The 24872-nt window shown below is 45.7% G+C and overlaps 1 protein-coding gene across 4 annotated transcripts in view; it reads right to left on the bottom strand.

The window, feature by feature from the left end:
* LOC309354210 (transmembrane protease serine 11A-like) overlaps positions 1-24872 on the bottom strand; it is a 69969-nt gene that overhangs the window by 23839 nt on the left and 21258 nt on the right. For 2 of the 4 annotated variants that reach the window (XM_081884257.1, XM_081884260.1), the window contains exons 2-7: positions 20287-20502; positions 13358-13509; positions 9967-10088; positions 8344-8462; positions 7396-7463; positions 3422-3585 (exon numbers count right to left, since the gene is read on the bottom strand). In XM_081884257.1, the coding sequence (XP_081740383.1) occupies positions 3422-3585; positions 7396-7463; positions 8344-8462; positions 9967-10087 (472 nt within the window). In that variant the 5' untranslated portion in view covers position 10088; positions 13358-13509; positions 20287-20502. The remainder of the gene's footprint in view (positions 1-3421; positions 3586-7395; positions 7464-8343; positions 8463-9966; positions 10089-13357; positions 13510-20286; positions 20503-24872) is intronic. The other 2 variants (XM_081884258.1, XM_081884259.1) reach the window with 2 other exon arrangements.

Genomic DNA, 24872 nt, shown 5'->3' with positions numbered 1-24872 from the left:
GCACCGTGTAAATTTGTCCAAGTTAGGGACCATCTTGTGGATGTGGCTGTGAATCTGTGTGCTTTTGGAAGCACGGAGAATGCAGGAAAGCTCTGATGGAAGAGACTGATTTATGGCTTGTAAATAAACACTTCTAGAGATAAGAACCGATCTGTCTTTGGACTTACCGTATTTTTCGCTCTATAACACGCACGCGACCATAACACGCATGTAGTTTTTAGAGGAGGAAAATCCGTAGGCATGCCACCCGTAGGCATTCCCTTCATAACACGCACAGACATTTCCCCTTACTTTTTAGGAGGAAAAAAGTGAGTGTTATGGTGCAAAAAATACGGTAATTTATCCCTTTCTCACATGAACTCAGGACCGCTGCATTTACTCTGCTACTATCCTGCCAGGTCATTTTTTCCAGCAAAGTTCGCGCAGGGAAGAGTGACTGGACGGCAATTTATATTTACCCGAAGGTAAATTTATTTGCACCTGAAGACAAATGCCATAGTTTATTGATGCAGCATTGTGAAGAAGCCTCTCATTTTATCTGCCCTGAGTCCCACCGTTCCGCTTTCTGGGATGACCCTGGGCTCTGGTATAAGGATAGAGGGAGAAAAATATTCTTTCTATCCACTTTTCCCGCTGGTTGCCCAGGTGGCTTCTTGGAGGCATAGAGCCTTGCAGATCCCAGACCTGTTGCAACGTGAAACTCATTGCAAAGTCGGGGAACTTCCTCAGGCAAAACATTTGAGGTTATTTCAGCAGGAGCCAAAAGAGATTTCAGAAGACTTAGTCTCATCTTCGGGGGCCAGAGCAGTAATAGTTTCACACATCCCTCATCCTCATGTATATAATGCAACATCCACAAGTAGCTTGCGCCAGTCGTGGTGTGGAACTGTCACCTGCCAATCATGACAGCCTTTTCATTTGTAGGGATAAAGCTATAATCTATTATCTTATTATTCATTCCCAGTGCAGCAATTTGCATAGTGCAACTCGTGCATTTTTAAAAAAATGGGTGATGTTTGTCATTGCACATATTTAAATCCAAATCATTTATTAATCAAAGACTCTTATGAAAAGACTATGTTATGGATATTAATAAGTCAACCAGAGTTAATTACCAAATGAATTAGCTAATTATTTGTTACAGGATGACTGGTTGCCGTGCAACTCTTACCTTTCCTCTGCTCTTCCCAGGCACAGTCTGCGCATTAAAGCTCCAAACACTTTTTATTTTTTTTGCTCCCCACAAAAACCCGAATTGCCATTTGCTGTGCTACAGCGTTAAAGAGCAGTTTTTTTGTGGGGAAAGCTCTGGGGCAGGAAAAAGGGTACTCAGACAGGTGGGCCTGTGCCTCATAAGCGTGGGGCAAAAGTTTAGTGTGGATAAACCCTGACTCTTCCTTTCAAAATATGATTAAGATGTAGCCCAATAAGCACACTCATGAGGACCACCTCACTAATCACCACACCACTGCTTTTCCATAGTTGGGAGGAACTACGTAAGTGTTGAGCCCTGTTGGAATATTTGAGAGACAGGCAGATCTGACCCTCTTGCACAAGCCCCATGGAAATGAGTGGAAGCAGAGAGCCTTCTAGGGTAGCCGCACCCACCCTGTGGAACGCCCTCCCGTCAGATGTCAAGGAAATAAACAACTATCGGACTTTTAGAAGACATCTGAAGGCAGCCCTGTTTAGGGGAGTTTTTAATATTTGATGTTTCACTGTGTTTAATGCATTTTATTTGTTGGAAGCCACCCAGAGTGGCTGGGGCAACCCAATCAGATGGGTGGCATATAAATAATAATATGTTGTTGTTGTTGTTGTTGTTGTTGTTGTTGTTGTTGTTGTTACTATTACTACTATTGTGGAAGAGCATGGCCATGTTCTTGAACAGCTCCAGAGAATTTTGTGGTGGAACCACATGCCCTGTTGGTTAGATCTATCTGTCTCCCACACTGTGTCAGGAAGAAACAGATGATCATACGTCCCATTAAATTTTATTGTCAAAATGCCTAGAAGGTCCATAAGCTCATTTGGTTAGAAGTATTAACTGCTGTTGCATTTCTCCAGGAATGCTTTTCTAAGCAGGTCATTGAAGGCACAGTGCAACCTCATCCATACTTCTGTCACTAGAGCTGGCTCTGAGACCATCTCAACGTCAATAATGGCGTTGCCCTGTATCACAGACCTGATGAGGTTGTGCCAGAAGCACCTTTTCAGCTCCATACTACTCATTTGGGGTATTAATTAGCCAAACAACGCACTTTTTGATTGGGGGCATTATACAAGGGTCACAGAGGTACCTACGTAATCTAATCTATAGGGACGTGGGTGGCGCTTTGGGTTAAACCACAGAGCCCAGGACTTGCCAATCAGAAGGTCGGTGGTTCAAATCCCCGCAACGGGGTGAGCTCCCGTTGTTCGGTCCCAGCTCCTGCCAACCTAGCAGTTCAAAAGCATGTCAAAGTACAAGTAGATAAATTGGTTCCACTCTGGCGGGAAGGTAAACGGCGTTTCTGTGTGCTGCTCTGGTTCGCCAGAAGCAGCTTAGTCATGCTGGCCACATGACCCGGAAGCTGTACGCCAGCTCCCTCGGCCAATAAAGCGAGATGAGCGCCGCAACCCCAGAGTCGGCCATGACTGGACCTAATGGTCAGGGGTCCCTTTACCTTTACCTTTACCCTAATCTATCAGCTCTGTCTCTCAATCAAAAATAGATATAATACAGTATGCCCAAAATGCCTTGGTATGTAACCCCCTAGTCCTGTAAATGTAAAGGGTAAAGGGACCCTTGACCATTAGGTCCAGTCGTGGCCGACCCTGGGGTTGCAGTGCTCATCTCGCTTTATTGGCCGAGGGGTCCAGTGTACAACTTCTGGGTCATATGGCCAGCATGACTAAGCCGCTTCTGGTGAACCAGAGCAGCATACAAAAACGCCATTTACCTTCCCGCTGGAGCGGTACCTATTTATCTACTTGCATTTTGACGTGCTTTCGAACTGCTAGGTGGGCAGGAGCTGGGACCGAACAACAGGAGCTCACCCCATCGCAGGGATTCGAACTGCCAACTTTCTGATCAGCAAGTCCTAGGCTCTGTGGTTTAACCCACAGGGCCACCCATGTCCCCCTTGTCCTGTATGATTGCGTAATTCCTGAGCACAGCCAGCTGGGAGAGCTGATGAAATACAAGGCATGTCCTGGTAGACAGGGGTAAACTTGGCAGGCTGGAAATTGTGGGGCGGAACTTAGCAGGTGGCTCCATAGCAAAAATCAATGGGGGAAGTTTGTCCATGAGAAGCAAGGAAGGGGAACAGGTAATAAATTTATGCAGCACCATATGCATCAGGGCACAAAGCAGAGAATAGAAAACATGGGGGGAGGAATCCAGTCAAGATTTTAAAAGGTAATAAGGTCTGACACTTGCCTCTGAGCTTGTAAGACGAAAGGTCAATTCTCAAGGGCCATGTTGGCAACCTCAGCCTCCTCAGCAAAAGATCGTTCACACTCATCCAGAGGGCCTCTTTCCTATCCGAGGCAATGAACCTAAACACCAGCACCACGTCTGCAAGCACGCCATTGTAGTCTTCACTGCAAAGAAAAACAAGGCCTCAGACAGCTGATCCCACAAGCCGGGGTTTCTTCTACTAGAACTTTCTGCACAGGCGAGGCTGGCCTGAGACATCCAGGCGACTGAGGTGGAATAAAATGAAAGAGCAACTCCACCTCCTACTAATTGATATGGTACACAGTTCACCGGGATGCAATGGAGGCTGTCACCCATTCAGACTGTGTAATGGTTATATGGGGTTGCTCGTGCGTAAGTTGCTGCCACTCCTGGCTAGGTAGCCTGGAGACCTAGGTAGCCTAGGTAGCCAGGAGACCTGGTTAAACCTTTCCTGGCTGGACAGCCCTTCACTTCGTGGCTGTTCAGTCGCTAGCAGAATCCGTCAGTGGGCGTTTCTTGAACTTCTTCCAGCAAAGAAGTTCTTTGACGCCAAGTCTACGCCTACTCTCCCTGCGCGGAAGTCTTCTGCGCAGGGTGGGTGTGGGTAGCGGAGGACCTGTGCTCTCCCCGCTGGTCTCCGGCAAAGAGTCCTGGAGCCCTCTCTTCGATTCCCCCATCGCCCCCCCTTTATCCCTGGTGTTACGCTGATTTCCTTCCCCAGCTGCTGAGTCCCCTCTCTCCCTGCTTGGCCCTTCTCCGGCATCGCTTGGGAGCCTTGCCTCCACCTCTGGCTCCGATGTCGGTTCCCTGACAGACTGATAAGGCAGAAGGCAGGTGAAGCCCAGAGCCAGTAATTCGAGTTTTGGTCTCATCCTTCTCCTTCCTGGGTTCTACAAAGGCAACATGTAGGGAGTGAGGAGGAGGAGGCTGTATCGGCAGTGCCTACCACCTAACACATTTGACTGCCTAATGGCATCCACGTCACCCAGCAGATCACAGCCACAGAGATAAGAAAGGAAGAGTTGCATTATCTGGAGAGGCCACTTCCTGGTTCGCATGGAGAAGCCGTTTTCAGCGGAGACCAGCAACGGAAGCATGCAGGGAGAACTGGGTTTTGAAATTTTGCACCCCCTGCTGTGGGTTAAACCACAGAGCCAAGGACTTGCCGATCAGAAGATCGGCGGTTCGAATCCCCGCAACAGGGTGAGCTCCCGTTGCTCGGTCCCGGCTCCTGCCAACCTAGCAGTTCAAAAGCACGTCAAAGTGCAAGTAGATAAATAGGTATCGCTGGAGTGGGAAGGTAAATGGCGTTTCCGTGCGCTGCTCTGGTTCGCCAGAAGCAGCTTAGTCATGCTGGCCACATGACCCGGAAGCTGTACGCCGGCTCCCTCGGCCAGTAAAGCGAGATGAGCGCCGCAACCCCAAAGTCAGTCACGACTGGACCTAATAGTCTGGGGTCCCTTTACCTTTACCTTTTCCAATTTTGTGCCCCGGGCAACCACCCCATGCCCCCTCCCACTACACCACTGCTCAAACAAGACGTTTTGGGGTGCCCTCCAAAACGTAAGGGTGGGAGTCTCTGAAAAGTTCCTGGGGTCTTACTTTTGGAAGGTGCAGCACCTGTTTTTAGCTCCTCTGGGAGCAAAGCCTCTTTTGCTGGTTGCCAAAATGAGCTGCATTCTGAGAGGAGCTTTGAAAAAGTTGAAAAGGGGTGGGGAGAAAGGAGGGCAATTCAACCATTGGGTGTAAGCCCCATCAAACAATTTTAGCTCTCTGAAAAAGGACTAGAATGGGCCTCCCTTGTGACGAGGGCAGCAATCTGTTCTGAGGGAGGTGGGATTTTCAATCAGTCTACCACCCCAAAACTCTGTGCTTGCAAGCTTCCATTCATTTTAATAGGGCTTGTGCATGATGTATTCCTCAGATCATATCTGTGTCTCTCCCACTTGCTGTCCTTAGTGACACCTTGAACCTGAGAGACAGGCACCTCATCCATCCTATTAGTCATAGATTACATGCAGATGTAAAAGCCTGGCTCTGTGGAGCCCTGGCAGAACTGTTTGTGGCGTCTGCATCTAGACGCCACCATTTCTCACCTTGGATATTGCCATTTTCATCCCCTCAGGTGCACTGCACACACACGCAAGCAAGAAGATGGGAATTTATTCCCATTTCTTGCAAGTCATCTGTTCCCAGCACAGCGACTCAGGCACGGTTATCTTTATAAACATCTAAAAAGTTATTGAGCTACGGAACGATTAATGGTTTTTAAATCATCCCACCTACTTTTAAAATCCGGCAGCTGGATTTATAACTAAGAAGAGGGTGGTATTTGTATTTAAATACACTGTTGGCAAAGCCATTAAAAAAAAAAAATCAGGCATCTAATTTCACTGGAGAGCAATCAAGTTAATGAGCCCGTAACCAACAACCAGTCTGAGGTATGTGAGAGAAAAGCACAAGTCCCATTTGCCCCACTGCACAGACCATAATAAGCTCTTTGGAAGCAGTGTGGGATGAAAGGAATAAATTAATGCTGGCAAAAGTAAGCAGGTCTGGCCCTGTAAGTTGCTACCACGGGTAGGAACTACCCGTAAGCTTCTCTGATTTGGGGGGGTAAATAACAGCGTAAAAGTGGAATGCAGTATCATATCTCATCATCATATGAACAGCAGACTCAGAAACTGAGTCATGATGTGTACATAATCAAAATGGAATGAGTAATAAACAAAAGGGATGCGTCGATATGCTGAGGAGAACGTATACACAGTTCCCTGATGGAAGTGGAAATTGCCTCCTCCCCAGGGGCGTAGAGTCAGGAGTGCGCGCAGGAGCCAGGCCCTGTGACCAGTAGGACTTTGCAGGACTGGGGCCTTCCTAAGTTTGTTCTGGAGAGGCAAGGCGCGGCCGCACAGGTGAGGCCGATTGGTAACTGAGCCGGGAAGGGATATAAGGTCAGCATTTTCCCTTCAGCTCTTTGCCACAGCAACATGTTCCCTGCCTTGCTGTGTTTGACTCCTTGCTCCTTGATCCTCGGACCCTTGACTCTCATTTTTTGATCCTCAGACCTTTGACTTGATGACTCCTTGCTTCCTAACCCTCGGACCCTTGCCTTCTTGACTCCCGGCTCTCTGACCCTTGGAGTCTTGGCTTCCGGACTCCTGGCTTCCGGACTCCTGTTCCTGCTCCCACCCTACCATCTTGCCCCCGGTCCCGCCGTCACCAACCGAGACTTTGACCGCCTGTGAACCGGACTGTGACACATAGGAAGGGAGGGGTGGGGGTGCAGTCTGCCCTGGGTGTCATCCCTGAGGGGGTGACAAAATGGCACACCACGAGGGGTGGCACTTACCACGGGGCCTGGCCTACAGCGCGCCCGAGCCACGTGTCTCCCCTGGGAGTGACGCAGTGGGTCGGGGCCCTGCGCTGCCAGAAATGGCACTATGGGGCTTGCGTCTGCCAGGCAGACTCCGTGAGCAGCTCGCCACGCCACCCCTGGGTCATCAGATCATTCTGAGCAGGCATTGGAATGGCCATGTCCACTCCTAGCATGCAAGTGCAGCCCCCAAGAGTGAATTCAGACCTTGCGCCAAAAGGAAAAAGGTTCCCCATTGCAACTAGAAGGTAAGGCCAATTCAGTGTCTAAAGACATCTTGGGCAAGCTGATTTACAGTTAACTTTACAGTGGTACCTCGGGTTAAGTACTTAATTTGTTCTGGAGGTCTGTTCTTAACCTGAAACTGTTCTTAACCTGAAGCACCACTTTAGCTAATGGGGCCTCCTGCTGCCACTGCGCCGCCGCCGCACGATTTCTGTTCTTATCCTGAAGCAAAGTTCTTAACCCGAGGTACTATTTCTGGGTTAGTGGAGTCTGTAACCTGAAGTGTATGTAACCCGAGGTAACACTGTATTCCGAACTTCACTTTTGGCCATAAAACATTAGCTTTACATACCGTAGATTTACGACTTGCGATTTGATCTTCCTTTTCTTCAATGGAGTACCTTCAAATGCCTCATTAATCTGTTGAAAGGAAGAAAGGAAGGAAAATGATATTAGGCAAGTGCATCCCAGAATGCCTCAGAAAAATTTCACACACATTTGAAAATCTCTGCGCCGCAAAATTAATCAAAATAACTTGCAATCTCTGTAGACTTAGCTATTGTTTATCATCAGCATGTGGTGTTTGTCATGCTGTACTTTGCAATTTATGAAGAACATTTAGGGTTTGCGTTTGTTTTTTTAAGGATAGTAAACACATGGCTGGTAGATAAAATAAAACAGCTGACAGAAAAAGAATACTTCACGTTCCCGCTAAAATTATGGCCAGGCTTACAAGAATAGCCCTTGATTACTTTGCATCAGATTCTAGATTGCTGTGCCCAGGCTTTGTTGTTGTTGTTGTTTAGTAGTTTAGTCGTGTCCGACTCTTCGTGACCCCCTGGACCAGAGCACGCCAGGCACTCCTGTCTTCCACTGCCTCCCGCAGTTTGGTCAAACTCATGTTAGTAGCTTCGAGAACACTGTCCAACCATCTCGTCCTTTGTCGTCCCCTTCTCCTTGTGCCCTCCATCTTTCCCAACATCAGGGTTTTTTTCCAGGGAGTCTTCTCTTCTCATGAGGTGGCCAAAGTATTGGAGCCTCAGCTTCATGATCTGTCCTTCCAGTGAGCACTCAGGGCTGATTTCCTTAAGAATGGATAGGTTTGATCTTGCAGTCCATGGGACTCTCAAGAGTCTCCTCCAGCACCATAATTCAAAAGCATCAATTCTTCGGCGATCAGCACAGGCAACCTGGTTTATTCCTCATGTCACCCCAGCTTTCGTCAGTTATTTTTCTTTTTGCACAAAAAGTGGTGTTTAGAATGAGGGAGGGAGAAAGAAAGAAAGCCATTTTCACTTACAATAGTCTCAATGGTAGAGCTCAGGTCTCTAAATTCTTTTGAGGTCTGCTTTTCCAAACTTGGTTGGTATGGCTCATTAGTGATTCTAAAAGAAGCATTGTAAAAGAATAACTTCTGATCTGCAACAAAGGAAGAGGAGGAAAGGAAGATGTTAAAGAATGTTCATCTTCTCTTTACTTCGCCCCAATGAGGCTCATGCTATCTACAAGATCGTGGGGACGAGGTGAGCGGTCCCTGACAGAGGCGCTCTGTGTTTTTAACTCTGAAACAGAGCGCTTTCATATCTCTCTCTGCAGAGAAGGGAGAGCAGCAGGCTGCTCCCTGCCTTTCATTTGCCCAGGAATATGTACGGTGCCCCAGGCTGCATACATACACCATAAATTTAAAGCATATTTATTTGTCCATAGAAATATTTGTTTACTGCTATTCATAAAAGGTATCACAGCAGTTTAGAGTAATAACCCATACAACCATACAGAAAACACACAGGCAAAAAGCTAAAATCAGAAATCAGCTAACTGTTGGGGGAAGTTCATTGCCTACATAGACCTGGTGGGGAAAAAAAGTTTTCATCAGGCATTTCAATTTGGCACAGAAGGGGTCTACTTGAGTCTCCACTGGCAGAATATTTCATAATACTGAGCTGATGACACTAAAGCATGGGGAGGCAAACTAAGGCCCGGGGGCCAGATCCGACCCAATCGCCTTCTAAATCCGGCCTGTGGACGGTCCAGGAATCAGCGTATTTTTACATGAGTAGAATGTGTGTTTTTATTAAAATGCATCTCTGGGTTATTTGTGGGGCCTGCCTGGTGTTTTTACATGAGCAGAATGTGTGCTTTTATTTAAAATGCATCTCTGGGTTACAGTGGCGTAGCGTGGGGGGTGCAGGGGGGCCGGCCGCACCGGGCGCAACATCTGGGGGTTAGGGTTAGGGGGCACAAATTACTTGCCTTGCCCCGGGTGCTGACAACCCACGCTACGCCACTGCTGGGTTATTTGTGGGGCCTGCCTGGTGTTTTTACATGAGTAGAATGTGTCCTTTTATTTAAAATGCATCTCTGGGTTATTTGTGGGGCATTAGTTCCAGCTGCACGTTAGTTAGGTATTATTTGTGTTTTTCTCTCTCCCCCCAAAAAAGCTCAGCAGCTTTGGGGCGTCGTCCCCCCAAAAGCAAAACAACTTTTGCAAACCCCCCCCCCAAAGCTCCAAAATTTTGGTCAGCCGCTCCTCCGGAAAAGCTCAACAACTTTGGGGAGCCCCCCCCCCCAAAAAGTAACATCAACAAAAATCTCAACAACTCTGGGCACTTTGCAATAAATAAGTGGGTTTTGGTTTGCAGAGTTTAGGCACTCGGTCTCTAAAAGGTTTGCCACCACTGGCATATAGAGACCCTGTGCTCCAAAACTCCCCATGACCACTCCCAATGGCTTCATATAGATGTAAAACAGCACTGGGGAGACGACAGCCCCCTGCAGAACCTCAAAACACATGTTCCAGGGTGCAGCCCTGGGCTAGAGGTTGTCTTGATCACAAAGCCTGGTTGAGACCATTTTAACGTTTGAAAAGCTTGAAAACAGAGCAGTTCAGGCCTGATGGATTGGTAACAACTGACGCACTCACCGTATACCAAAAAATAAACCAGCAGGCCGACGACAAGGGCTACGACTGCAAACGCTGCTAGGACAATCAGCGCTATCATCCACGGCTCCAGGTATCTCGTTCTTGTTTCCGTCCTAGCCATTCTGAGAGAAGTGGGCGAAAATGAAAGAATTATAGGTGAAAACACAGAGTGGGGAGATTGGCACCCGCCACGATAAAATAACCAGAGATTAATAGCATGAGTTTTCAATCACATTTTAAATGCCCACTATGCATTTGCAGACGGGGCTTCTTGTAAACCATTATCTTAAGAATTCAGTAAGTACATTAAAAATGCAATGAATTATCTGTCCACGTAAACTTAAGTGAAATGGATATCCCTTTCACTTAGATCCTATGAGCTTCAAAGCCCTGTTTGGGTATTATCCCTTATGCAAGTCATGATCGCATGAGGGGGAGAGCAGGGTCTCACCACATGTTGCTGGTCCCAGATATACATCTCGTCCCCTCGCTGTCCATGGATTGGGGGGGTAGGAGCACGTACATGAAAGGGGGGCTGCTCTCAAAATGGAAGAGTAATGAAATCCCCTCTATTCAAGATTGGATCCAAAAGCTGACAGAATATGCTGAATTAGATGGTTTATCAGAAAAAATAAAGAATAAATCAAAACAGGAATTTGTTTCTAAATGGGAGGTTTTTAAAGAATATCTGAAAAATAAATATAGTAGTTTAAATTCTGTTGCAGCATTCGAGGAGCTTCAGTAATAGTTGCAAGGTAGATATAAGAAATTAGATTTAATGAGAGTAAGTTTAATTATGAAAAAAAAATGTGTATTGGCAATAAGTAATATGAATTTGAAGTATGGAATAGACGGGAGGTTGGGTCTTTAGTGTTAAGACCAATAGATGTTTTATTGTTTGCTAAGAATATCGTGTGTCTATGGTTAATTTTGTAATTTGTGTGTAATTTGTTATTTGTGTTTTTTGTTTGTTTGTTTTTCTTCTGGTATAAATAAAAATTTAAAAAAAAGAAAAGAAAGGGGGACTGCTCTGCATTTCCTATTCAGAACCTCTGTGTTCAGGGTACGGTCCTTATGTTTGCAGAGTAGGCTCCCCTCTATAGACATGTCCTCCCCCAGCTGTCAGGAGGTGGAAGGCCAGCAACTAAGCCGTGGTATAGGACCAGCAGAGACAGCCAGGGTCTCTCCCATACATGACTGTGAATTGTCTGAACAAACAGGACTCTGCTCTCTCTAGTTACCAGGAATGCCCCGTTTGTTTTCTCGCTCTTTTGACTTTGTGTGCATTTGTTGGGGTGCCTTAAAAAAAATAAATGTAACATGCACCCATTCTGAGAGGTTACTTCCACCCGCTCCATCATATCTCCCCCACCAGATAGTATAATTAGTATGACGTCTACTGTGAGTTCAGTTGTTAAGCATTCTTACATTAAAAGATTTAAAAATTAAATTAAATTTAAAAAGATTCAAATCTCTACTAGGAAACTAAGGATCAGTACAGAAATGCAAATGCGAATCACCGTATTTTTCGCTCTATAAGACGCACTTCTCCCCTCCTAAAAAGTAAGGGGAAATGTGTGTGCGTCTTATGGAGCGAATGCAGGCTGCAAAGCTATCCCTGAAGCCAGGAGAGCGAGAGGGATCGGTGCGCACTGATCCCTCTTGCTGTTCTGGCTTCAGGGATAGCTGCGCGAAGCCTCTTCGGGGCAATGGGAGGAACGCTCCCCCTGCCCTGAAGAGGCTTGGTGCGGCTATCCCAGAAGCCAGAACAGCGAGAGGGATCGCTGCTTTCGCTGCACAGCGATCCCTCTTGCTGTTCTGACTTCGCTTCGCTGGAGAGGTGCTGCGCAGAGAGGGAGAGAATATTTTTTTTCTTGTTCTCCTCCTCTAAAACTTGGTGCGTCTTATGGTCAGGTGCATCTTATAGGGTGAAAAATACGGTATGTGGGGTGGGGTTGACTTGGAATTCAAGTGAGTGAGAAGGCTAGTCCTGTGCTTGGCAGTGTGTTGGTGGTTGGAGATTATTCATGAATGGACCAAGGAAGGAGAAAGGAGATCAGGCAGCTGTAGGCTGTGAACACCTCTGGTCCTTCTCTGAGCTTGGGGCTCCCTGCTTGTCCTATTAGTTATCCATCTTAGTAGCACTAACTAGTGAATTAACATCAATTCAGTCAATGCTGGTAAACCATGTGACGCCAAGAATTCTGGATGAACATAGTGAGTGAAAGGTTTGTCTCGCTCAGTTGTTCCCAACAAGTATTGTGGTACAGTGTTAGCCAAGGCTCTATGGGCTGAGAGAAGAGTTGTCACAGACTACCACAATCCCATCTCCACCACCAGATTTCTGCCCCGAAACCTTTCTGTAGCCGGTGCTGAGCTCTTGAGACAGGATAGACATTCTCTTAGGATGTCATCTGTTCCACTGCGAACAGTTTCTGTGTCTGAGCTGATGGAGATGGTTTGAGAGTGCTGTTGGAGGAACTGGTTGATTTGAGGGAACTTCAACATCTATGAAGAGGCTCCCTCTATCAGTATTTCATGGCCTCCATTGCAACTATGGGTCTGTCTCAGATCAGATCATCTGATCTTACACATTTGACAGGTCACATCCTTGATTTGGTGCTTTGTACTAGACAGGAGATGGGACGCGGGTGGCGCTGTGAGTTAAACCACAGAGCCTAGGACTTGCCGATCAGAAGGTCGCGGTTCGATTCCCCGTGATGGAGAGAGCTCCCGTTGCTCGGTCCCTGCTCCTGCCAACCTAGCAGTTTGAAAGCATGTCAATGTGCAAGTAGATAAATAGGTACCACTCTGGCGGGAAGGTAAACGGCATTTCCGTGGGCTGTTCTGGTTCACCAGAAGCAGCTTAGTCATGCTAGCCACATGACCTGGAAGCTGTATGCCGGCTCCCACGGCCAATAATGCGAGATGAGCGCCGCAACCCCAGAGTCGGTCACAACTGGACCAAATGGTCAAGGGGTCCCTTTACCTTACTGGACAAGAGGGAGGTGATTTGAGATTTTGACTCAGGAACATAGATATGCTTCATTGGCATGGGCAGATCAATATTTGGTGATGTGTAGCCTCATAGCATCCTCAAAATTCTGCCAGGGATAAGGGACCAATTTCAGTAGTCAACCCTTAGACTGATGGATCCAAATGGTTTTCAGATGACTCTGGGGGATATTTCTACTGGTGTGGTGTGCAGTTCAGCTGATGTCCTAGTTTGGCCACGATCATCCATACCGTAGCAACACCCAGATTGGATGACTATAATGTACCTTGAGAGTGGGAGTGTCTAAGAAAAGTGCTTGGAAATGGCTCTTGGTCCAGAATGTAGGCATCAACCAGAAAACTGAGTAAAACTAGGGCTATGGACATATTACATTACCTTCTACTCTTGAAGGGCTATCAGGGGACAGTTCTCTATTGGAAGTAGTCCTCTGTTTGAAGCACTTTCCAGTCTAAGTCTGGTTTAAAGATAAAGAGCTTGAAGACGGGAGAGCAGAAGGGGCCTTGAAATTGTGCATCATGAGTTGGCACCTGGACAACAAACAAAGCAGGTCATCTGGTCACAGTCTTCTCCACTATTATGGGATGCCTTTTACTTCTATTTAAATGACTGTAAGTGTTGTTTTAATTTACATCTAATTTAATTAGCACATATACAATTAATGCAAATCCATGTCCTCCTTTCACCTCCTCTTTGTGACGCATCGCCTAATTTTTAGCTGCCCTACTAATACTGGATGGGCAGGAGAGAACCCAAGCAAGGCAGTGGCGCTAACTCCAAGAATATGCTGTCAACAATTTCAATGGTGAGGTCATTTCATTGTATTTGGGATATGAATCTGTGGTTAGGTGAACAGCCAGGTAGCCTCTCCCCAGAGTACCCCCCATAAGATATTATTTTCCATGGCTTTATGTTCCCCCACCCATGAAACCTTGGTTCCTCCTGACAGTCTTTCTTCCAATTACAAAATCATCTTAATTCACTTCCTTGCTGGTCTGGGGAGAGCAACCAGCCAGGCAAAATTTTGTACCTGCCTGAAGGTGAACAAACTGCCATCTTTACCTAAAGTATTGGATTGTAGCCAATGTTATGTCATACTCACAAGTAGACCCCCTGAAATTACTATTACAATGGACTCATGGAGGCTTACAGATAAAATAAGAACAGCTAAAAACATCAAAGGGGAAAAGCAATATTTTTTTTAAAAAAAATATTCTCTCCCAATATTTGGGAGATGAACTGTGAAATATTCTCAGAGTCCTGTAGTGATTTCATGCTCTTTATTGCAGCTTGTAAAACAGTGATTGAATTGCCCCCCAAACCTCAAGCTTTTATATACATTATCTACACAATGAGTCCCGTCTGATTGGCTGATTCTGCTACCCTCCTGGAGCCTGATTGGCCTTCTCCTGCAAGCCAATCAGTTGTTGCATTCTAGGATCCTACTTGCCTATTGTTCTAGGATCCAAGGTTAGTACATAACACTACCCATGAAACAGAAGGTCTTCGGTTCCTGGTTTTGATTGAACTTTAATGAGAGCAGAGAACTTCCCACTCTGATTCATCCAATGTTTTCTTCAAATTAGAAAGCTACCTGGAGACACATCTACAGTATTTGTGTTGAGTAATTTCAAGCAAATCCTTGTTATGGGCTTGCCCACATTCTCTCACAATTTACTGGGTTCAATAATGACAACAACGAAAACCCCACATCACACCCAGGTTGTGACAAAGCACAACAGGGGCCTACATGCTGTCCAGCTGAACTGAAAAAAACTAACATGCTATTTTGTGAACAAGGAAGAACAGAACAGAACAGAGAATCGTGTCGTTTTCGCAACTGTGAACTTTGCATTCGAATTCACCGAGCATTTTGTTGCTTATAAATTAGTCATGACTTTGTAATGGGCAACTCGTGAATTTGTGATGCAAATTCCTCATTATGCCGAAACAGCTTAAATTGACAGAACTCATCTCCTTTGATTTTCCATCAAGTGTTGGAGCCAGAGTTCTTTAGAGATATGAAGTGTTTTTCCAAGTAAACAAAAAATTCAATTTCATATGGAAATTCAAAAACTTGAGATTTGCTTTCAGGGTAGATCTGAGAGGGGTTTTTTTAAAGGGTAGCACCTAGTAAACTGGAATGTTATTGTCAAGGACCTGTGCTCAACATCTGCAGCATAAAAATGCAGCAAATTAGCACCAGTTCCTCTTTAATTTATTATACAGTGGTACCTCGGGTTAAGTACTTAATTCGTTCTGGAGGTCCGTTCTTAACCTGAAACTGTTCTTAACCTGAAGCACCACTTTAGCTAATGGGACCTCCCGCTGCCGCCATGCAATTTCTGTTCTCATCCTGAAGCAAAGTTCTTATCCTGAAGTACTATTTCTGGGTTAGTGGAGTCTGTAACCTGAAGCGTATGTGTCAGGAGCTGCAACCAATAATGCCATTTCTAGGATTGAGAAATGGGTACAAGGAAGGTGGGGGTTGGGGAGACAAGATGGGGACAGACTGAAAACAAAACTATCGCAACTCATGCCAGCATTTCAGATATTATTTCACTACAACAGTGTATCTCCATAATTTTTCTATCAGCCATTATTGGTTAAGGACTATGGAATAGTCATTTCTCAAATATGCCACTTCTCAAATATGACTGTTCTTCTCTACAGTCACATTTTATCTCCCAAACACGTTGCCTTGACAATGAATTGCGCTTTGAATACCAGCTGATTCAGTTATTCTCCTCCATTTTTGCTCTCCAATGATCTGCTGTCCACAGGAACAATCAAAATATCCAGTGGTATCATCAATAAACTGTTCCTAACCCACTAAGCCTCTCTTTTGCAAAGTCATGAGCCACATTCTGAGCACAGCTCCCCTTGTGATTTAAAAACAGGTTGAAGATCTTGCACACACGATTGTATAGTCCCGGCAGACTGGAGGAGGGCAAATGTTGTCCCTATTTTCAAAAAGGGGGAAAGAGAGGACCCAAATAATTACCGCCCAGTCAGTCTGACATCAATACCAGGGAAGATTCTGGAGCAGATCATTAAGCAAACAGTGTGTGAGCACCTAGAAAGGAATGTGTGATCACCAATAGTCAGCATGGATTTCTGAAAAATAAGTCATGTCAGACTAACCTGATCTCGTTTTTTGACAGAATTACAAGCCTGGTAGATGAAGGGAACGCAGTGGTTGTAGGCTACCTTGATTTCAGCAAGGCATTTGACAAGGTGCCCCATGATATTCTTGTAAAGAAGCTGGTAAAATGCGGTCTTGACTATGCTACCACTCAGTGGATTTGTAACTGGCTGACTGACCAAACCCAAAGGGTGCTCGTCAATGGTTCCTCTTCATCCTGGAGAAGAGTGACTAGTGGGGTGCCACAGGGTTCTGTCTTGGGCCCGGTCTTATTCAGCATCTTTATCAACGACTTGGATGATGGACTCAAGGTCATCCTGATCAAATTTGCAGATGACACCAAACTGGGAGGGGTGGCTAACACCCCAGAGGACAGGATCACACTTCAAAATGACCTTGACAGATCAGAGAACTGGGCCAAAACAAAGAAGATGAACTTTAACAGGGAGAAATGTAAAGTATTGCACTTGGGCAAAAAAAATGAGAGGCACAAATACAAGATGGGTGACACCTGGCTTGAGAGCAGTACATGTGAAAAGGATCTAGGAGTCTTGGTTGACCACAAACTTGACATGAGCCAACAGTGTGACGCGGCAGCTAAAAAAGCCAATGCAATTCTGGGCTGCATCAATAGGAGTATAGCATCTAGATCAAGGGAAGTAATAGTGCCACTGTATTCTGCTCTGGTCAGACCTCACCTGGAGTACTGTGTCCAGTTCTGGGCATCACAGTTCAAGAAGGACACTGACAAACTGGAACGTGTCCAGAGGAGGGCAACCAAAATGGTCAAAGGCCTGGAAACGATGCCTTATGAGGAACGGCTAAGGGAGCTGGGCATGTTTAGCCTGGAGAAGAGGAGGTTAAGGGGTGATATGATAGCCATGTTCAAATATATAAAAGGATGTCACATAGAGGAGGGAGAAAGGTTGTTTTCTGCTGCTCCAGAGAAGCGGACACGGAGCAATGGATCCAAACTACAAGAAAGAAGATTCCACCTAAACATTAGGAAGAACTTCCTGACAGTAAGAGCTGTTCGACAGTGGAATTTGCTGCCAAGGAGTGTGGTGGAGTCTCCTTCTTTGGAGGTCTTTAAGCAGAGGCTTGACAACCATATGTCAGGAGTGCTCTGATGGTGTTTCCTGCTTGGCAGGGGGTTGGACTCGATGGCCCTTGTGGTCTCTTCCAACTCTATGATTCTATTCTATGATTCTATGTATATTGCCCTTTGTAAAGTGGTACCACGGGAAGCAAACAGGATCCATTCTGGAGCCACGTTCGCATCCAGAAGCAAATGTAACTAGCGACGGCACATCTGCGCACTCTTGTGTCGCTTTTCGCCATTTCTGCGCATGCGCGAGACATCATTTTGAGCGTCTGCGCATGCACGAGCCGCAAAACCCGGAAGTAGTGTGCTCCGTTACCTCCGGGTTGCCGCGGAGCGCAACTTGAACGCGCTCAACATGAAGCATATTCAACCCGAGGTATGACTGTATTATATGCTGAGCAACATTACTTGGGACAGATCTTAGCAAACAACGCAGGAAAGTTCACCCAGAAGACTGTAATCTACCTGCTGCACTGACAAGATATGTTCACTGCAAAGATTGGATAGCACATGTTCTATCATCCTCAAGGAGATAATTAAGGGATAATGCTGTGACTTGCTAGGGAGATTCAGAATTTTAAGTTTATGCTTTTAGGGAATTCAGTTTAGGTTTGCATACAATCTCAACACACACACACACATCACACATACAGTGATACCTCGGGTTAAGTACTAACCGGTAATTCATTCCAGAGGTCCGTTCTTAACCTGAAGCACCACTTTAGCTAATGGGGCCTCCTGCTGCTGCCGCGCCGTCAGAGCTCGATTTCTGTTCTCATCCTGAAGGAAAGTTCTTAACCTGAAGCACTATTTCTGGGTTAGCGGAGTCTGTAACCTGAAGCGTATGTAACCCGAGGTACCACTGTACTTGTTGCTATGGCTGACGCAAATAAAGTTTCATTCATTCATTCATTCACACACACACACACACACACTTTCATTAACTTGATACAAATATGTACCGTAGTTCCCTTTGTCTGTTGAAGGTTTGTTTGTTTTATGGTGGTCCGATGAGTAGGTACAAGAAACCCAGTGTGAATGCATGGCAAATGAAGGGGTGCAGAAAATGGCACCAGTTGTTGAGGACAAGCCAACAGAGAAAGGCCATCAGCCTCGTGCCTGGCATATTATCAGCTGCATCTGTCTGTCTTAACGTTATTGGTGATAGAATAATGGACTAGATTGACCTTTAGTCTGAATAAGTAAGGCAGTTCTACTGCCTCTGCAGTTCAACTTTAACTGGTGGTAATCCACCGGGAAGTTGTCCTGAGTCAGCTCCTTTGAGATGAATGGGAGCTGCACAACAGCATCTACTTGTTTCAAAGGAGAACTTGGTGGCGGCCTCTGTCTATTCTTCGCAACATTTCACATTTGCCCATGAGAACATTTGTGTCCCCATTTCTAAAAACATGGAGTTTTAGGGAAAGAAGGGGATATTCTGACGAGGAAGACCAGAAATCGCGAGACTCAAAATACAACCACATGTTATGCAAGTGGAATTTATGTCAGTAATTTGCAGTTCCACCCCACCCACCCCCGACTTATTGCTCTTTCCTCACAGTCACAAACCCCACTCAGTTATTCGTTGCTGGTGGCAGAAGTCAATGGGGTGGATCTCCTCCGAATTGCACAATATGAAGGAGAACAGCAGGGCTCTTGTTCCTCTGTCAGTGGTGTGGATTACAGTGGTACCTCAGGTTACAAACGCTTCGGGTGGCAAACACGTCAGGTTACAGACTCAGCTAACCCGGAAGTAGTACCTCAGGTTAAGAACTTTACCTCAGGATGAGAACATAAATCGTGCGGTGGCAGCGGGAGGCCTCATCAGCTAAAGTGGTCTTCAGGTTAAGAACAGTTTCAGGTTAAGGACGGACCTCCGGAACGAATTAAGTATGTAAGCAGAGGTACCACTAGAGGGTTTTAGTAGGTGCTGCTTTCTTCCTCCACCTGTACTCGACTGTTAGAAGAACAGGCCCCTTGCTGTCTCCCAGAGGACTCATACAGTGGGACTCTGCCAATTAAGGGAACCTGTATGGTGCCAGAAGGGCTATGCAAACTCCAGGTCCCATGGTCCAGTTTCCCCATATAACCACTTCACATTTAGAATTATAGCATCTTAGAGTTGGAAGGGATCCATAGCTGTCAACTTTTCCCTTTTCTTGCGAGGAATCATATTCGGAATAAGGGAATTTCCCTTAAAAAAAGGGAACAGTTGAGGGCTATGAAGGGATCTTGAGAGGGTTGTTTAGTTCAACCCCCTGCAAGGCAAGAATCTCAGCTAAAGCATCCATGGCAGATGGCCACCCCACCTCTGCTTGTAAACCTCCAAGGAAAGCCTGTCCACCATCTCGCGTGGGCGTCCACTGCCAAACAGCTCTAACTGTCAAGGATTCTGAGTTCAATCATTTTGGAAACTGTTGCTAAACCACCTGAATTACATCTAGCCTATCTACTCCAGGACATTGACTCTTATAGAACATTACAGGTTGCCAGATTCCTGAATTCTGTTCTTTCATATAAAATACTTCATGGAATGCTGCATGACTATTAAAAATCTAGTAAACTCTATGCACCATCTTTATATTCAAGGCCACAATACGGTACATCTAGAGATTGTATGTAATGTGAAGGAGATTATGCGTTGAAATATTTTAGTTGATATTTTAGAATGTAAAATGCTATTTTATTTATTGATTGGTTTTACCTTGTGGGCTTATAGCCGAATAAAGTATTAGCTATCTATCTATCTATCTATCTATCTATCTATCTATCTATCTATCTATCATCTATCTATCCATCTATCTATCTATCTATCTATCATCTGAAAACAAGCATGGTCCCTCCTCCATGTGACAGGCCTTAAGATATTTAAAGATGGCTATCATATCGTATCTCATTTTCCTCCCTTCTGGGCTAAACATACCCAGATCCTTCAAGCGCTCCTCATAAGTCTTAGTTTCCAGACCCTTGTTCATCTTGGTTGCCCTCCTCTGCACACTTTCCAGCTTGTAAAAAAATAATAATTATTAATAAAACCCCTGGGTAAAAACCACCTACCAGATCGCACTGACCACTGCAGCATGCAAACCCTCAGTAAGAAGTTGCCTCTAGACCTGACATCACCTCCAGGTTGCTGGTGATATCTGATGCAAAGGACGTGACCCAATATGCTGAGTTATCACTCTGTGTCTTGCTCCTCCCTTCATCCAAGACAAGACAGCCTGCAGCTCAAGATCTCTGCGGTGACCAGACCGGTTCAGGGAGGTGCCAGATCTGGAGGGACATGATGGGGAAGAAGCATTTGAGGGTTCAAGCATCAAAACATGGTAACTATTCCAACAACACAAACCCCACCCCTCCATTTGTAAACAACAATACAGTGGTATCTTGGTTTTCAACCATAACCCGTTCCGGAAGTCCGCTTGTAAACCAAAACAGGTTGTAGCCCAAGGCGCGGTTTCGTCAATGGGGCCTCCCAAAAATTTTTTGTCCGTAATCCCCCCCCCCAAAAAAATGGGTTGTAATCCAAGAAAATGGGATGCGGGTGGTGCTGTGGTCTAAACCACTGAGCCTAGGGCTTGCCGATTGGAATGTCGGCGGTTCGAATCCCCGCGACGGGGTGAGCTCCCGTTGCTTGGTCCCTGCTCCTGCCAACCTAGCAGTTCGAAAGAACGTCAAAGTGCAAGTAGATAAATAGGTACTGCTCCAGCGGGAAGGTAAACGCATAGCTGTCAAGCGTCCCTTATTTGGCGGGAGAGTCCCTTATCCCAGCACCATGTCCCGCTGCTGTCCCTTATTGATGATGTCCCTTAAATTAGCTACTGAAGGTAATGAGGCCCTTTCTATGTCCAGCTGTCCTTTGTCAACAACAAATTGTTGCTGGTTTTTTGTGTTGAATAAATGCTATATGGTAATTTATGGACCTAATAGGTATCTAAAGCCATTTGCATGCAACAAAATATGTATTTTATCAAAGTAATTGTTGATCCCTTATTTTGGCTGCTGATCCCTTATTTTCGAGGCTGCTGGTCCCTTATTTTCAAATCTGTAAGTTGACAGCTATAGGTAAACGGTGTTTCTGTGCGCTGCTCTGGTTTGCCAGAAGAGGCTTAGTCATGCTGGCCACATGACCCGGAAGCTGTACGCCGGCTCCCTTGGCCAGTAAAGTGAGATGAGCGCTGCAACCCTAGAGTCATTCACGACTGGACTTAACTGCCAGGGGTCCTTTTTACCTTTTAATCAAAAATAAGGTTGCAAACGCACTTCTGGGTTTGACGTGTTTGTAATCCAAAACCTATGCAAACCAAGATGTATGCAAACCAAGGTACCACTGTAATCCTGGATAGTAACCAGCTGATAGGCAGCATTGACCACAAAAGCCTAGAAATGCAATGCAAATGTTCAAAGCTTCCGAAATGGAAAACTGCAGGTAACACGCAATATGTGGTCCAGTTTAGTGGCCCGGGTGGGTTACATATCTTCTGAAGTATCAGCCAGTGGGATGAATTTTATTTATAAATGACCCATTTGCATGATATTTCTAAGCAGTCCATGAGTGATAATATTCAAAAAGCCAAAAGTCCTCTGCTAAAGCAATCGAATAATGCATGATGCAGCCACAAATGCAGAAATACTTTGAAGTGATTTGCCTGTCGATTTGTCGACACTGGTGCAGTAAATGCAGACATCACAGCATGATAGGGCAGGAAAATGACAGGCTGTGGCGTGTTGTAACAAGATGTAGGTGGAACATTCATTCCCAGATTACAAGAAGAACCTATTTGTCCCTTCCAGTTGCCTTCTATACAGAAATTTAGCAGCGGGCGTTTTTCCTATCGTGGAGATAAAGTGATGAAAAAAACCTTCCCTTTACTTAATTTCTGCACGTTAGAATGCAGAGAAAGTGTCCGCAATCCTATGTGTTTCTAAGGATTCTCCTGAGATTGCTTTCTAAACCATTTCTAAAATTGAACCCTTCTTACTTAATTGTGCAAAACGATATTCACAGAAGAGAGCGACAGCTGTGTTCGGCACTGGCGCCTCAATACAGAATGAGTTCTCCAAAGGAACCTGGAGTGTAATTAGTCTGTGGAACTCATTACAACATGATATTTTAAGGCAATGATTAAGCAAGATTCAGAGAAGGAAAAGAACTGGGAGACTTGACAAATGCCCGCAGGGGAATTATGATTAATGCTACCAAGCCCTTTGGGAAGGGATTACACTTGACAATAGAAATCAGAGTAATAGCTATGCATTAGGATTACAGATGAAGTTCCTGTTGCGGTCAGACCACATGTATGAACTTGGAAGACTTTGCAACTCGGGAGCCTAGCACAAAAAAATGACTGGATTCTATGGGGAAGCTCATCAATGGATCTCAGAAATAATCCGGAAAAATCAATATTATCTTACTTTCTTACGGAGAAGAAGAACAAAATCTCTCTACAGCTGCTCCTCTGGAGCTGACCTGTTTTGTGGCGCAGCCATTTCTTTGGCCTTGCCTCTCTGCCTTAAAGCCACTTCCGACCTCGGGAGGAGGTGGTGTTGCGGGCTTCACGCTTCCAGACCCGCGCGATCAGGGGAATCCTTGGGCCGCGTCATCGGCTGGCTCAGGGTGTGTGGCTTGCCTCACTTAAGGCAAGTGTGGCCTGAGATCTCCCTCTTTGGCCGCTCAGCTTCTTAGGTTTCCCACCCACCCGCCCTTCAAGGTTCCCCTTCTGACCTGGCTATGGACCTCGGTTGGTCGCCGTTAAGGGGCCTGGTAGGATTTTTTTCCCACTTTGCAAATTGGCACCAGTTTTTTGCCTACCTCGTAGCAAATTGTCACAACTTCTTTGGTTTTGGTGGTTAGGCATTGGGTAGGGGTATTGTTATGTAGATGTGTTGGGGGGGAGGAGCACATCACCTCCCCCAAATATTGAAGGGTAGTCCGGTAAAGGATTCTGGGGGGCGTTGCCTCATCCGAAGCCTATGGAGGTGAGGGCCTAAGGCACGCCCCTGAGCGGTGACCCCGGGGGAGTCCCTAGTTGATGTGCATCAGCAGGGCTCCCCCTGCTGGTGTTAACCCTTCCCGGCCGGATAGTCGGATAGGACCAATGCCTAAGCCAATACCACTCTTTACCTGTGACCAATAAAGTTGTGGCCATTTGTAGCCCATTAACCTAAAATAATTGTGTCACGTGTCGTTATTCCTACTGGCGGGAGGCGGGAACTCGCCACGCAAACAGCAGTGACATAAAGAAATTTAAATGGTGGTACGAGTGCCCTGTAGCACTTTCACATGATTATGCCGTTCTAGATTGACCTAAGAAGGCCCATTTTGTCGAGCATCCTGTTCCCTCAGTGGACTTTTCCCCCCTTCAGTGCCTAACCACACAATTCTGGGCTAGGGATGCCATACATTTGCGGAATTCACGTCTGGTGGAAATTTCCAAAAACAACTTTCGGGGTGTCCTGGTTTTTGAAATATGGCAACCCCAAATTACGCAATTTCTTCTTTGCCTTCCTTCTGTGCCTGAATAACTTCTCTTGATTCTCCCTCCTTTGGATTACTGTATGCAGCTCTGGCACTCCTGATTTTACTTATTTTTTTTACCATTTTGTTCATTCAATCTTGGCAACTAGGCCACTCTTTCCCTGAGGTAATGTTGCAGTTGTCCCAGACAGGCTAAAAGGGCTTTACTGAGACATGGCCTGGGAGGGTAACATTTTAATTATTATTATTTTTTTAAGATGGCAAAAAATAGGGAAGCCCAACCTTAACTTGCAAACTTCTTTGCTTCTTATTATGTGAACAGATTGCCTTTCACATAATAAATAGTTTCTCGCAATTTGGACCAAAGTATTAATTCAACTTATGTGACCTAAGTCAAAGCAGAAAATTATCTCCCTATTTGAGATCCCAGATTTATATGTAGTTGCACTGATATAAAGAACTTCAAACAATACATTTAAAAGGCTCTCGGGAAATTATGGCATATCTGTCTTAGCTCCAAAGTGGTTTGTTTAGAAAGGAAGGAAGGAACGCCAGACCAACACAGAAAATGTTTAAATAGGCTAATAATATCCATAGCGAAAGATACCATTCATCTTAAATCTGGGGAAGCGATTCAGCCTGAGAGTTTTCCAACCATATTTTGAAAAGCTTTCCCCAAGACATTGTCTTAGCCCCTTATTGGACTATTTCATGGTCAAATTCTTAATTCTATTATTATTCCCATGTCAGGCAAGCCCAAAACGTACAGATATTGCCCAGTCTATCTATTAATGACTGCTCCCCACTTCAAATGGGTGGGGTGCTTTTTGCATGGTCACACGCAGCCCCCTGGCCCTGCACAATCTCCAGCAGGTCAGACTGGCTTTGCCTCCCCAAGCTGAATACCTGGAGGTTCCTGCCTAACCTCGGATAGTCAACCAATCCCAGCTGGGGAGGTGTTGCCAGGGGAGTTGACCAGGTAGGGTTAGGACCGCCCTGCACAACACAATAGAGGGTGGAACTTGCCTGGGAGTCCTCAGCTGGCTCCAGAGCTTCTCCCACCCTGCCCTCCCCCAGTTTATGCCTTCCTTTTGCAGGTTAACCACTTCTTTACAGGTACGCGAGCGCTGCTACAGTCACTGATGGTTGCTGTTGAAGGACCGGG

The sequence above is a fragment of the Podarcis melisellensis genome (assembly GCF_964234715.1).
Source record: "Podarcis melisellensis genome assembly, chromosome: 13".
Classification (NCBI taxonomy): Eukaryota; Metazoa; Chordata; class Lepidosauria; order Squamata; family Lacertidae; genus Podarcis; species Podarcis melisellensis.
The sequence above is the reverse complement of the archived record's forward strand: the minus strand, read 5'-3'. Positions and strand labels throughout refer to the sequence as shown.